We start from the raw sequence: 14,056 nt of genomic DNA, 5'->3' as shown, positions 1-14,056 counted from the left end.
GGTGGAATTTTGGGGATTTTTGGGGGGGATTTGGGGAATTTCTGGGCAGGTTTTTACAGGGATTTTTGGGGTGGATTTTTGGGAATTTCTGGGCAGATTTTGGGGTGGAATTTTGGGGATTTTTGGGGGGGGATTTTGGGGGGAATTTCGGGAATTTCTGGGCAGGTTCTTACAGGGATTTTTGGGGTGGATTTTTGGGAATTTCTGGGTGGATTTTGGGGTGGAATTTTGGGGATTTTTGTGGAGGGATTTGGGGGGGATTTGGGGAATTTCTGGGCAGGTTTTTACAGGGATTTTTGGGGTGGATTTTTGGGATTTCTGGGCGGATTTTGGGGTGGATTTTGGGGATTTTTGGGGGGGATTTTTTGGGATTTCTGGGTGGATTTTGGGGTGGAATTTTGGGGATTTTTGGGGGGAATTTGGGGAATTTCTGGGCAGGTTCTTACAGGGCTTTTTGGGGGGGATTTCTGGGCAGAATTTGGGGTGGAATTTTGGGGATTTTGGGGGGATTTTGGGAATTTCTGGGCAGGTTCTTACAGGGCTTTTTGGGGTCGATTTCTGAGCAGATTTTGGGGTGGAATTTTGGGGATTTTTGGGGTGGATTTTTGGGGATTTCTGGGTGGATTTTGGGGGAATTTCTTGGCGATTTTTGGGCAGAATTTTGGGAATTCGACGGGGGTTTTTGGGGTGGATTTTTGGGATTTCTGGGCAGATTTTGGGGTGGATTTTTGGGAATTTCTGGGTGGATTTTGGGGGAATTTCTGGGCGATTTTTGGGCAGAACTTTGGGAATTCTCGGCCGATTTTGACGGGGGTTTTCGGGGCAGATTTTGGGATGAATTTTTGTGTTTTTCTCTCCTTCGAGGAGGGCGATGTCGCGCGGGTACTTCCAGCACGGGGGGGTGACGTTCCCGGGGCTCCTTTACTCCCCCCGGGGCCTCGAGGCCGCCCGAGAATTCCCCGTGGAGGACGACGACGTCTTCAACGTCACCTACCAGAAATCCGGTCAGAATCGGGGAAAAACGGCGAGTTTGGGGAAATTCCGGAATTTTCCAGGGAATTCTGGGGTCTGGGGGGGAAAATCCGGAATTTTGGGGGAGAAATCCGGAGTTTTGGGAGGAAAATCTGGAATTTTGGGGAGGAAAATCCGGAATTTTGGGGGAAAAATTTCACAACTTTGGGAGGAAAATCCAGAATTTTTGGGGGGAAATCCGGAGTTTTGGGAGGAAAATCTGGAATTTAGGGGAGGAAAATCCAGAATTTTGGAGGGAAGATTTCACAACTTGTGGAGGAAAATCTGGAATTTTGGGGAGGAAAATCCAGAATTTTGGGGGGAAAATTTCGGAACTTTGGGAGGAAAATCTGGAATTTGGAGAGGAAAATCCAAATCTGGGGAGAAATTCCGGGATTTTGGGAGGGAAATCCTGGAATTTTGGGGGAGAAATTCCGGGATTTTGGGGAGGAAAATTCTGGAATTTTGGGGGGAAAATCACAAAATTATGGGGGGAAATGAAGGGGAGAAGGCCAAAAATTGAGCGAGGTCTGGGGGGAAAAATGGGGATTTTGGGCAAATTCCAGAAATTTTGGGATCTGGGGGGAAATTCTGGGATTTTGGGGGGAAAATTTTCCCTGTAGGAACGGTTTGGGTGCTGCAGATCCTGGGCCTGATCTGACCTTAAAATGCACCGAAAAAGTCACCAAAAACCCGAAAAAAAAAGGGAAAAATCCCTAAAAAAACAAAAAAAAAATCAGAAAAAAGCCCAAAATGACCCAAAATTTGATATTTTAGACATGGTTTGGGTGCTGCAGATCCCGAGCCTCACCTGACATTAAAATGCACCAAAAAAAGTCACAAAAAACCCGAAAAAAATGGGAAAAATCCCTAAAAAAACAAAAAACAAAAAAAAAATCAGAAAAAAAGCCCAAAATGACCCAAAAATTGATAATTTAGGCACGGTTTGGATGCTGGAGATCCTGAGCCTGATCTGGCCTTAAAATGCACCAAAAAATCACAAAAAAGTCACAAAATATCCCCCAAAAAATCCCCAAAAATTCAGAAAAAATCCCGCAAAAATCCGAAAAAATTCCCAAAAAAAAGCCAAAAAAATCGGAAAAAAATCCCAAAATGACCCAAAAGTTGCTATTTTAGGCACGGTGTGGATGCTGGAGATCCTGAGCCTGATCTGACCTTAAAATGCACCAAAAAATTACAAAAAAAGTCACAAAAAATCCCCCAAAAATCCCAAAAAATCCGAAACAATCCCCAAAAAAACCCTAAAAAAATCGGAAAAAAATCCCAAAAAACCCAAATTTTTCTGTTGCAGGCACGGTGTGGATGCTGGAGATCCTGAGCCTGATCCAGCAGGGCGGGGACCCAAAAGGGACCTAAAAATCCCCAAAAAAATCGGAAAAAATCCCCAAAAAACCCCCAAAAAATCCCCAAAAAATCTCCAAAAAAAGCCCAAAAAAATCGGAAAAAAGCCCAGAATGACCCAAAATTTTCTGTTTCAGGCACGGTGTGGATGCTGGAGATCCTGAGCCTGATCTGACCTTAAAATGCACCAAAAAATCCCCCAAAAATCCCCAAAAAATCACAAAAAATTCCCAAAAAATCCCAAAAAATCCCCAAAAAAAGCCAAATAAAAAGGGGAAAAAATCCCAAAAAACCCAAATTTTTCTGTTGCAGGCACGGTGTGGATGCTGGAGATCCTGAGCCTGATCCGGCAGGGGGGTGACCCCAAAGGGGCCTAAAAATCCCCAAAATATCGGAAAAAATCCCCAAAAAAACACCAAAAAATCCCCAAAAAAGTCCGAAAAAAATCCCAAAAAACCCAAAATTTTCTCTTCCAGGCACGGTGTGGATGCTGGAGATCCTGAGCCTGATCTGACATTAAAATGCACCAAAAAATCACAAAAAAATCAGAAAAAAATAAAAAAAAATCCCCAAAAAATCCCAAAAAATCCCCAAAAAAAGCCAAAAAAAATGGGAAAAAATCCCAAAAAACCCCAATTTTTTCTGTTGCAGGCACGGTGTGGATGCTGGAGATCCTGAGCCTGATCCAGCAGGGCGGGGACCCAAAAGGGACCTAAAAATCCCCAAAAAAAGCCAAAAAAATCGGGAAAAATCACCAAAAAATCCAAAAAAAAAAGCCAAAAAAAAAAAAGGGAAAAATCCCAAAAATTCCAAATTTTTCTGTTGCAGGCACGGTGTGGATGCTGGAGATCCTGAGCCTGATCCGGCAGGGGGGGTGACCCAAAAGGGACCTAAAAATCCCCAAAAAAAGCCAAAAAAATCCCAAAAAATCCCAAAAAAAAGCCAAAAAAAAAAAGGGAAAAATCCCAAAAATTCCAAATTTTTCTGTTGCAGGCACGGTGTGGATGCTGGAGATCCTGAGCCTGATCCGGCAGGGCGGGGACCCCTCGTGGTGCCGCTCGGTGCCCAACTGGGAGCGGGGCCCGTGGCTGGAGACGCTGCTGGGGCTGCGCCGCGCGCGCCGCAACGCCCGGCCCCGCATCATCAGCTCGCACCTGCCGCTCCACCTCTTCCCAAAAAAGTTCTTCGCCTCCAAGGCCAAGGTTCGGGCAGAAAAAGCAAAAATTTGGGGTCAAAACAAAAAAAAAATGGCGAATTTTGGTGAAAAAATGAGGTTTCTAGGGCGAAAAATGCGGTTTTTGTGCGGGGAAATGTGGAGAAAATTGGATTTTTTTTAGGGGGGAAAAAGGGGTTTTTATGGGAAATGGGGGTTTTAAGGAAAAAAATTGGTGGGTTTTGGTGGAAAAATAAGGATTTTAGGGGAAATAAATGGGGTTTTTGCGTTAAAAATGCAAATCTGAAGGGGAAAAAATTGGGGTTTTTTTACGTTAAAAATGCAAATCTTAAGGGGAAAAAATTGGGGTTTTTTTACGTTAAAAATGCAAATCTTAAGGGGAAAAATTGTTTTTTTTTTTAGGGGGGAAAAAGGGGTTTTATGGGGAATTGGTTTTAAGGAGAAAAGAAGGGGTTTGGGGAAAAAATTGGTGGGTTTTGGTGGAAAAATAAGGATTTTAGGGGTGAAAAAATGGGGTTTTTAGGGCGAAAAATGAGGATTTTGTGGGGGGAAATGTGGAGAAAATTGGATTTTTTTTAGGGGGAAAAAGGGGTTTTTATGGGAAATGGGGGTTTTAAGGAAAAAATTGGTGGGTTTTGGTGGAAAAATAAGGATTTTAGGGGAAATAAATGGGGTTTTTGTGTTAAAAATGCAAATCTGAAGGGGAAAAAATTGGGGTTTTTTTACGTTAAAAATGCGAATCTTAAGGGGAAAAAATTGGGGTTTTTTTACGTTAAAAATGCAAATCTTAAGGGGAAAAATTGTTTTTTTTTTAGGGGGGAAAAAGGGGTTTTATGGGGAATTGGTTTTAAGGAGAAAAGAAGGGGTTTGGGGAAAAAATTGGTGGGTTTTGGTGGAAAAATAAGGATTTTAGGGGTGAAAAAATGAGGTTTCTAGGGCGAAAAATGCGGTTTTTGTGCGGGGAAATGTGGAGAAAATTGGATTTTTTTTAGGGGGGAAAAAGGGGTTTTTATGGGAAATGGGGGTTTTAAGGAAAAAATTGGTGGGTTTTGGTGGAAAAATAAGGATTTTAGGGGAAATAAATGGGGTTTTTGCGTTAAAAATGCAAATCTTAAGGGGAAAAAATTGGGGTTTTTTTACGTTAAAAATGCAAATCTTAAGGGGAAAAATTGGATTTTTTTTAGGGGGGAAAAAGGGGTTTTATGGGGAATTGGTTTTAAGGAGAAAAGAAGGGGTTTGGGGAAAAAATTGGTGGGTTTTGGTGGAAAAATAAGGATTTTAGGGGTGAAAAAATGGGGTTTTTAGGGCGAAAAATGAGGATTTTGTGGGGGGAAATGTGGAGGAAAATTGGAATTTTTTTGGGGGGAAAAAATGAGGTTTTTATGGGGGATGGTTTTAAGGAAAAAATTGGTGGGTTTTGGTGGGAAAATAAGGATTTTAGGGGTGAAAAAATGGGGTTTTTATGTTAAAAAAGTGAATCTTAAGGGGAAAAATTGTTTTTTTTTTACATTAAAAATGCGAATCTTAAGGGGAAAAATTGGGGTTTTTTTACATTAAAAATGTGAATCTTAAGGGGAAAAATTGGGGGTTTTTTACATTAAAAATGCGAATATTAAGGGGAAAAATTGGGGGTTTTTTTACATTAAAAATGCGAATCTTAAGGGGAAAAATTGGTTTTTTTTTACATTAAAAATGCGAATATTAAGGGGAAAAATTGTTTTTTTTTTTACATTAAAAATGCGAATCTTAAGGGGAAAAATTGGGGTTTTTTTACATTAAAAATGTGAATCTTGAGGGGAAAAAATGGGTTTTTTTAATATCAAAATTTTGAATCTTAAGGGGAAAAATTGGGGTTTTTTTACATTAAAAATGCGAATCTTAAGGGGAAAAATTTCTTTGGATGGGGGATGGGATATTTTAGGGCAAAATATGGGGATTTTGAGGAGGGAAAAATCGGAATTTTTAGGCGGGGGAAAAAATGGGAAATTGGGGGGTTTTGGGAAGAAGAAATTGGGATTCTGAGGGAAAAAAAAATTTGAGATTTTAGGCAAAAAAATGGGATTTTTAGGGGGAAAAACGGGGGATTTTGGGTCAGAAACGTGGAATTTCCGTGGGATTTTATGGGATTTTGGGTGGGAAATGTGGAATTTCCGTGGTTTGGGTGGGAAATGTGGAATTTCCGTGGGATTTTGGGTGGGAATGTGGAATTTCCGTGGGATTTTGGGTGGGAAATGTGGAATTTCCATGGGATTTTGGGTGGGAAATGTGGAATTTCCATGGGATTTTAGCGGATTTTGGGTGGGAAATGTGGAATTTCCGTGGGATTTTGGGTGGGAAATGTGGGATTTCTGTGGGATTTTGGGTGGGAATGTGGAATTTCCATGGGATTTTGGGTGGGAAATGTGGAATTTCTGTGGGGTTTTACGGGATTTTGGGTCAGAAATGTGGGATTTCTGTGGGATTTGGGTGGGAAATGTGGAATTTCCGTGGGATTTTGGGCGGGAAATGTGGAATTTCTGTGGGATTTTGGGTGGAAATGTGGGATTTCCGTGGGATTTTTTGGGATTTTGGGCGGGAAATGTGGGATTTCCGTGGGATTTTGGGTCAGAAATGTGGAATTTCCGTGGGATTTTGGGCGGGAAATGTGGGATTTCTGTGGGATTTTGGGTGGGAAATGTGGAATTTCCGTGGGATTTTGGGCGGGAAATGTGGAATTTCTGTGGGATTTTGGGTGGGAAATGTGGGATTTCTGTGGGATTTTTTGGGATTTTGGGCGGGAAATGTGGGATTTCCGTGGGATTTTGGGTGGGAAATGTGGAATTTCCGTGAGATTTTTCGGGATTTTGGGTGGGAAATGTGGGATTTGGGTGGGATTTTGGGTGGGAATGTGGAATTTCCGTGGGATTTTAGGGGATTTTGGGTCAGAAATGTGGAATTTCCATGGGATTTTGGGTGGGAAATGTGGAATTTCCATGGGGTTTTACGGGATTTTGGGTCAGAAATGTGGAATTTCCGTGGGATTTTTCGGGATTTTGGGTGGGAAATGTGGGATTTCTGTGGGATTTTGGGTGGGAAATGTGGAATTTCCGTGGGATTTTGGGTCAGGAATTGTGGAATTTCCGTGGGATTTTGGGTGGGAAATGTGGAATTTCCGTGGGATTTTGGGTCAGAAATGTGGAATTTCCGTGGGATTTTTCGGGATTTTGGGTCAGAAATGTGGAATTTCCGTGGGATTTTGGGCGGGAAATGTGGAATTTCTGTGGGATTTTGGGTGGGAAATGTGGAATTTCCGTGAGATTTTTCGGGATTTTGGGTGGGAAATGTGGGATTTGGGTGGGATTTTGGGTGGAATGTGGAATTTCCGTGGGATTTTAGGGGATTTTGGGTCAGAAATGTGGAATTTCCATGGGATTTTGGGTGGGAAATGTGGAATTTCCATGGGGTTTTACGGATTTTGGGTCAGAAATGTGGAATTTCCGTGGGATTTTTCGGGATTTTGGGTGGGAAATGTGGGATTTCTGTGGGATTTTGGGTGGGAAATGTGGAATTTCCGTGGGATTTTGGGTCAGGAATTGTGGAATTTCCGTGGGATTTTGGGTGGGAAATGTGGAATTTCCGTGGGATTTTGGGTCAGAAATGTGGAATTTCCGTGGGATTTTTCGGGATTTTGGGTGGGAAATGTGGGATTTGGGTGGGATTTGCCGTTTTTCACATTTTTTGGGGTTTTTTCCAGGTGATTTACACCGTGCGGGACCCCAAGGACGTCCTCGTGTCCCTTTTCCACTTCGCGCGGATCTTCCGGCCCTACAAAGACCCCGGGAGCCTCGAGGAGTTCATGGAGAAATTCCTGCAGGGAGACGGTGCCGGAATCCGCAGTTTTGGGCAAATCTGGGGGAATTTGGGGGAATTTTGGGGGAAATTTGAGGGAATTTGGGGTTTTAGGGGGGAAATTGGGGGGTTTTAGGGAAGGTTTTGGGGGAAAAATTGGGAGAAATTTGAAGATTCTGGGGAAATTTGGGAAGTTTGGGATTTTGGGGGAAATTTTGGGGAGATTTTGGGGAGTTTGGGATTTTTGGGGAGATTTTGGGGGTTTTGGGGAAATTTGGGGAAATTTGGGGAGATTTTGGGCGGATTTTGGGGAATTTGACCCCACAAAGAGCCCGGGAGCCTCAAGGAGTTCATGGAGAAATTCCTGCAGGGAGACGGTGCCGGAAGCCGCAGTTTTGGGCAAATCTGGGGGAATTTGGGACATTTTGGGGATTTTGGGGGAAATTTGGGGATTTCGGGGGGAATTTGGGGGAATTTGGGGGGAATTTGGGGAGGATTTGGGGAGGATTTGGGGGTTTTGAGGGGGAAATTTGGGGTTTTAGGGAAGGTTTTGGGGGAAATTGGGAGAAATTTGGAGATTCTGGGGAAATTTGGGGAGTTTGGGATTTTGGGGAAGATTTGAGGGAGATTTTGGGGGGTTTTGGGGCGGATTTTGGGCTGGAAATTGGGGATTTGGGGTCAGAAATTGGGGATTTGGGGTCAGAAATTGTGAACTTGGGGTCAGAAATTGGGGATTTGGGCCTCAATGTTTGGGATTTGGGGTCAGAAATCGCGGATTTGGGTGGACTGGAAATTCGGAATTTGGGGCTGGAAATTCGGGATTTGGGGGAATTTGGGGCTGGAAATTTGGGTTTTGGGGCTGGATATTCAGAATTTGGGGCTGGAAATTCGGAATTTGGGGCTGGAAATTCGGATTTGGGGCTGGAAATTCAGAATTTGGGGGAATTTGGGGCTGGAAATTCGGAATTTGGGCCTGGAAATTCGGGATTTGGGGGGATTTGGGGCTGGAAATTCGGGATTTGGGGCTGGAAATTCGGAATTTGGGCCTGCAAATTTGGAGTTTTGGGGATTTGGGGCTGGAAATTCGGGATTTGGGGGTGGAAATTCGGAATTTGGGGGAATTTGGGGCTGGAAATCCGGGATTTGGGGCTGGAAATTCGGGATTTGGGGCTGGAAATTCGGAATTTGGGGCTGGAAATTTGGGTTTTGGGGCTGGAAATTCCGAATTTGGGGCTGGAAATTCAGAATTTGGGGCTGGAAATTCGGGATTTGGGGCTGGAAATTCAGAATTTGGGGGAATTTGGGGCTGGAAATTCGGAATTTGGGCCTGGAAATTCGGGATTTGGGGGGATTTGGGGCTGGAAATTCGGGATTTGGGGCTGGAAATTCGGAATTTGGGCCTGGAAATTCGGAGTTTTGGGGGATTTGGGGCTGGAAATTCGGGATTTGGGGGTGGAAATTCGGAATTTGGGGGAATTTGGGGCTGGAAATCCGGGATTTGGGGCTGGAAATTCGGGATTTGGGGGAATTTGGGGCTGGGAACTCGGGATTTGGGGCTGGAAATTCGGGATTTGGGGCTGGAAATTCGGAATTTGGGGCTGGAAATTTGGAATTTGGGGCTGGAAATTTGGAATTTGGGGGGGATTTGGGGCTGGAAATTCGGAATTTGGGCCTGGAAATTCGGAGTTTTGGGGGATTTGGGGCTGGAAATTCAAAACTTGGGGGGATTTGGGGCTGGAAATTCAGAATTAGGGGGATTTGGGCTGGAAATTCGGGATTTGGGGCTGGAAATTCGGGATTTGGGGCTGGAAATTCAGAATTTGGGGGGATTTGGGGCTGGAAATTCAGAATTAGGGGGGATTTGGGGCTGGAAATTCGGGATTTGGGGCTGGAAATTCGGAATTTGGGGGGATTTGGGGCTGGAAATTCGGAATTTGGGCCTGGAAATTCGGAGTTTTGGGGGATTTGGGGCTGGAAATTCAGAATTTGGGGGATTTGGGGCTGGAAATTCAGAATTAGGGGGATTTGGGGCTGGAAATTCGGGATTTGGGGCTGGAAATTCGGGATTTGGGGCTGGAAATTTGGAATTTGGGGGGATTTGGGGCTGGAAATTCGGAATTTGGCGTGGAAATTCGGAGTTTTGGGGGATTTGGGGCTGGAAATTCAGAATTTGGGGGGATTTGGGGCTGGAAATTCGGAATTTGGGTCTGGAAATTCGGGATTTGGGGGCTGGAAATTGGGGATTTGGGGCTTTGGGGTGCCGTCAGTGTCCCCGGGCTGTCCCCAGGGTGTCCCCACAATGTCCCCGTGGTTGTCCCCGTGGTGTCCCCACAATGTCCCCGTGGTGTCCCCGTGGTGTCCCCCAGTGCCCTTCGGCTCCTGGTTCCAGCACGTCCGGGGGTGGCTCCAGCTCCGCGACAGGGAGAATTTCTTCTGGATCAGCTACGAGGAGCTGCAGCAGGTGGGGACACACGGGGACACCTGGGGACACCTGGGGACACTTTGGGGACACCCAAATACACCTGGGGACACCCCTGGGGACACCTGGGGACACTTTGGGGACACCTTAAATACACCTGGGAACACCCCTGGGGACACCCAAATACACCTGGGGACACCTGGGGACACCCAGATACACCTGGGGACATCTTAAATACACCTGGGGACACTTTGGGGACATCCCTGGGGACACCCAAATACACCTGGGGACACTTTGGGGACACCTGGGGACACCCAAATACACCTGGGGACACACAAATACACCTGGGACACCTGGGGACACCTGGGGACACTTTGGGGACACCCGGGGACACCTGGGGACACCTGGGGACACACGGGGACACCTTAAATACACCTGGGAACACTTTGGGGACACCTTAAATACACCTGGGGACACCCCTGGGGACACCCAAATACACCTGGGGACATCTTAAATACACCTGGGGACACTTTGGGGACACCCAAATACACCTGGGGACACTTTGGGGACACCTGGGGACACCCAGATGCACCTGGGGACACCTTAAATACACCTGGGGACACTTTGGGGACGTCCCTGGGGACACCCAAATACACCTGGGGGCACTTTGGGGACACCTGGGGACACCCAAATACACCTGGGGACACACAAATACACCTGGGGACACCTGGGGACATCCCTGGGGACACCTGGGGACACCCAAATACACCTGGGGACACTTTGGGGACACCTCAGGATCACCCTGATGTCCCCTCGATGTCCTCGATGTCCCCAAAATCCCCAAATTCCCCCCAAATGTCCCCAGATGTCCTCAAATCGCCTGGATGACCCCAGTGCCCCTGAGTGTCCCCAACGTCCCCCAGTGTCCCCAACGTCCCCAATGTCCCCAATGTCCCCCAATGTCCCCAATCCCCCCAGTGTCCCCAACGTCCCCAATGTCCCCTCAATGTCCCCAATCCCCCACTGTCCCCAACCCCCACAGTGTCCCCACTGTCCCCAGTGTCCCCAATGTCCCCAATGTCCCCAATCCGCCAATGTCCCCAATGTCCCCCAGTGTCCCCAACCCCCCCAGTGTCCCCAGTGTCCCCAATGTCCCCAATGTCCCCAGGATCTGCGTGGCAGTGTGCAGCGCCTCTGCTCGTTCCTGGGCCAGCCGCTGTCCCCAATGTCCCCAATGTCCCCAATCCCCCAGTGTCCCCAATCCCCCCAATGTCCCCAATGTCCCCAATGTCCCCAATGTCCCCTCAGTGTCCCCAATGTCCCCAATGTCCCCCAATGTCCCCCAATGTCCCCAATGTCCCCAATGTCCCCAGTGTCCCCAATGTCCCCAATGTCCCCCAATGTTCCCCAATGTCCCCAGTGTCCCCAATGTCCCCAATGTCCCTCAATGTCCCCACTGTCCCCAGTGTCCCCAATGTCCCCCAATGTCCCCAATGTCCCCAATGTCCCCAATGTCCCCATGTCCCCCAATGTTCCCCAATGTCCCCAGTGTCCCCACTGTCCCCGCTGTCCCCAGGATCTGCGTGGCAGTGTGCAGCGCCTGTGCTCGTTCCTGGGCCGGCCGCTGTCCCCAATGTCCCCCAATGTCCCCAATGTCCCCATAACCCCAGTGTCCCCCCCAATGTCCCTGTGTCCATCCGTGTCCATCTGTCCCCAATGTCCCCAATGTCCCCAATGTCCCCAATGTCCCCAATGCCCCCAGTGTCCCCACTGTCCCCAATGTCCCCCAATGTCCCCAGTGTCCCCAATGTCCCCACTGTCCCCAGTGTCCCCAATATCCCCAATGCCCCCAATATCCCCAATGTCCCCAGTGTCCCCACTGTCCCCAATGTCCCCCAATGTCCCCAATGTTCCCCAATGTCCCCAATGTCCCCAATGTCCCCAATGTCCCCAGTGTCCCCAATGTCCCCAATGTCCCTCAATGTCCCCAATGTCCCCAGTGTCCCCAATGTCCCCAATGTCCCAGGATCTGCGTGGCAGTGTGCAGCGCCTCTGCTCGTTCCTGGGCCGGCCGCTGTCCCCAATGTCCCCAATGTCCCCAATCCCCCAGTGTCCCCAATCCCCCCAATGTCCCCAATGTCCCAATGTCCCCAATGCCCCCAGTGTCCCCACTGTCCCCAATGTCCCCCAATGTCCCCAGTGTCCCCAATGTCCCCAATGTCCCCAATGTCCCCAATGTCCCCACTGTCCCCAGTGTCCCCAATATCCCCAATGTCCCCAATGTCCCCAATATCCCCACTGTCCCCAGTGTCCCCAATGTCCCCAATGTCCCCACTGTCCCCACTGTCCCCGCTGTCCCCAGGATCTGCGTGGCAGTGTGCAGCGCCTGTGCTCGTTCCTGGGCCGGCCGCTGTCGCCCGCGGCCGTGGACGCCGTGGTGGCCAACGCGTCCTTTGTCACCATGAGCCACAACCCCATGAGCAACTTCAGCCTCAGCCCGGCCTTCATCCTGGACCGGCGGCGCGGCCCCTTCCTGCGCAAGGGTGCGCACCCGCAGCGGGGACACTGAGGGGACAGCGGGGACATTGGGGACATTGGGGACACTGGGGACATTGGGGACATTGGGGACATTGGGGACACTGGGGACACTGGGGACAGCCTCAGCCTCAGCCTCAGCCCGGCCTTCATCCTGGACCGGCGGCGCGGCCCCTTCCTGCGCAAGGGTGGGCACCCACAGCGGGGACACTGAGGGGACATTGGGGACAGCGGGACAGCGGGACAGCGGGGGGATTGAGGGGGACATTGGGGACAGCAGGGACAGCAAGGGGATATTGGAGACAGCGGGGACAGCAGGGACATTGAGGGGATATTGGGGACACTGGGGACACTGGGGACATTGGGGACACTGGGGACACTGGGGACATTGGGGACAGCGGGGACAGCGGGGGACAGCCTCAGCCTCAGCCCGGCCTTCATCCCTGGACCGGCGGCGCGGCCCCTTCCTGCGCAAGGGTGGGCACGGACATTGGGGACATTGAGGGGACATTGGGGACAGCGGGGACAGCGGGGACAGCGGGGGGATTGAGGGGACATTGGGGACAGCAGGGACAGCAAGGGGATATTGGAGACAGCGGGGACAGCAGGGACAATGAGGGGATATTGGGGACACTGGGGACATTGGGGACACTGGGGACACTGGGGACACTGGGGACATTGGGGGACACTGGGGACACTGGGGACACTGGGGGACACTGGGGGACATTGGGGACAGCCTCAGCCTCAGCCTCAGCCCGGCCTTCATCCTGGACCGGCGGCGCGGCCCCTTCCTGCGCAAGGGTGGGCACCCACAGCGGGGACACTGAGGGGACATTGGGGACAGCGGGGACAGCGGGGACAGCGGGACAGCGGGGACAGCGGGGACAGCGGGGACAGCGGGGACAGCGGGGGGACATTGGGGACACTGGGGACACTGGGGACACTGGGGACAGCGGGGACAGCGGGACAGCGGGGACAGTGGGGACATCGGGGGGATTGAGGGGATATTGGGGACACTGGGGACAGTGGGGACACTGGGGGGATATTGGGGACAGCAGGGACAGCGGGGGATTGAGGGGACAGTGAGGGGACTGGGGACATTGGGGGGATTGAGGGGACATTGGGGACACTGGGGACACTGGGGGGATATTGGGGACAGCGGGGACAGCGGGGACAGCGGGGGATTGAGGGGACATTGGGGACAGTGAGGGGACTGGGGACACTGGGGGGATTGAGGGGACATTGGGGACAGCGGGGATATTGGGGACATTGAGGGGACGTGGGGGGGACACTGGGGACATTGTGGACATTGAGGGGATATTGGGGACACTGGGGACAGCGGGGACAGCGGGGGATTGAGGGGATTGAGGGGACAGCGGGGACAGCGGGGCATTGAGGGGACATTGGGGACAGCGGGGACACTGGGGACACTGGGGGGATTGAGGGGACATTGGGGACATTGGGGATGTTGAGGGGATTGGGGACATTGGGGGGATTGAGGGGACATTGGGACATTGGGGACATTGGGGACGTTGAGGGGATTGGGGACATTGGGGGACACTGGGGACACTGGGGACGTTGGGGACACTGGGGATGTTGGGGGAACATTGGGGACATTGAGGGGACATTGGGGGGCTTGGGGGGGATTGGGGACATTGGGGACATTGGGGACATTGGGGGTCTTGAGGGGACATTGGGGACGTTGGGGACACTGGGGGGACATTGGG

The 14,056-nt window shown here is 49.9% G+C and overlaps 1 protein-coding gene across 1 annotated transcript; it reads left to right on the top strand.

Moving 5' to 3' along the window:
* Nucleotides 1-871: 871 nt before the first annotated feature.
* Nucleotides 872-12,363, top strand: LOC131570351 (sulfotransferase 2B1-like). Its single transcript, XM_058822700.1, has 5 exons — nt 872-1,004; nt 3,367-3,575; nt 7,281-7,407; nt 9,742-9,836; nt 12,157-12,363. Exons 1-5 carry the CDS (start codon nt 872-874, stop codon nt 12,361-12,363), a joined length of 771 nt encoding a protein of 256 aa, XP_058678683.1.
* The last annotated feature ends 1,693 nt before the right edge of the window (nt 12,364-14,056 follow it).

Source organism: Ammospiza caudacuta, chromosome 34 (assembly GCF_027887145.1).
Source record: "Ammospiza caudacuta isolate bAmmCau1 chromosome 34, bAmmCau1.pri, whole genome shotgun sequence".
Taxonomy (NCBI): domain Eukaryota; kingdom Metazoa; phylum Chordata; class Aves; order Passeriformes; family Passerellidae; genus Ammospiza; species Ammospiza caudacuta.
Note: the sequence above shows the minus strand (reverse complement) of the source record. Positions and strands in the feature narration are given on the sequence as shown.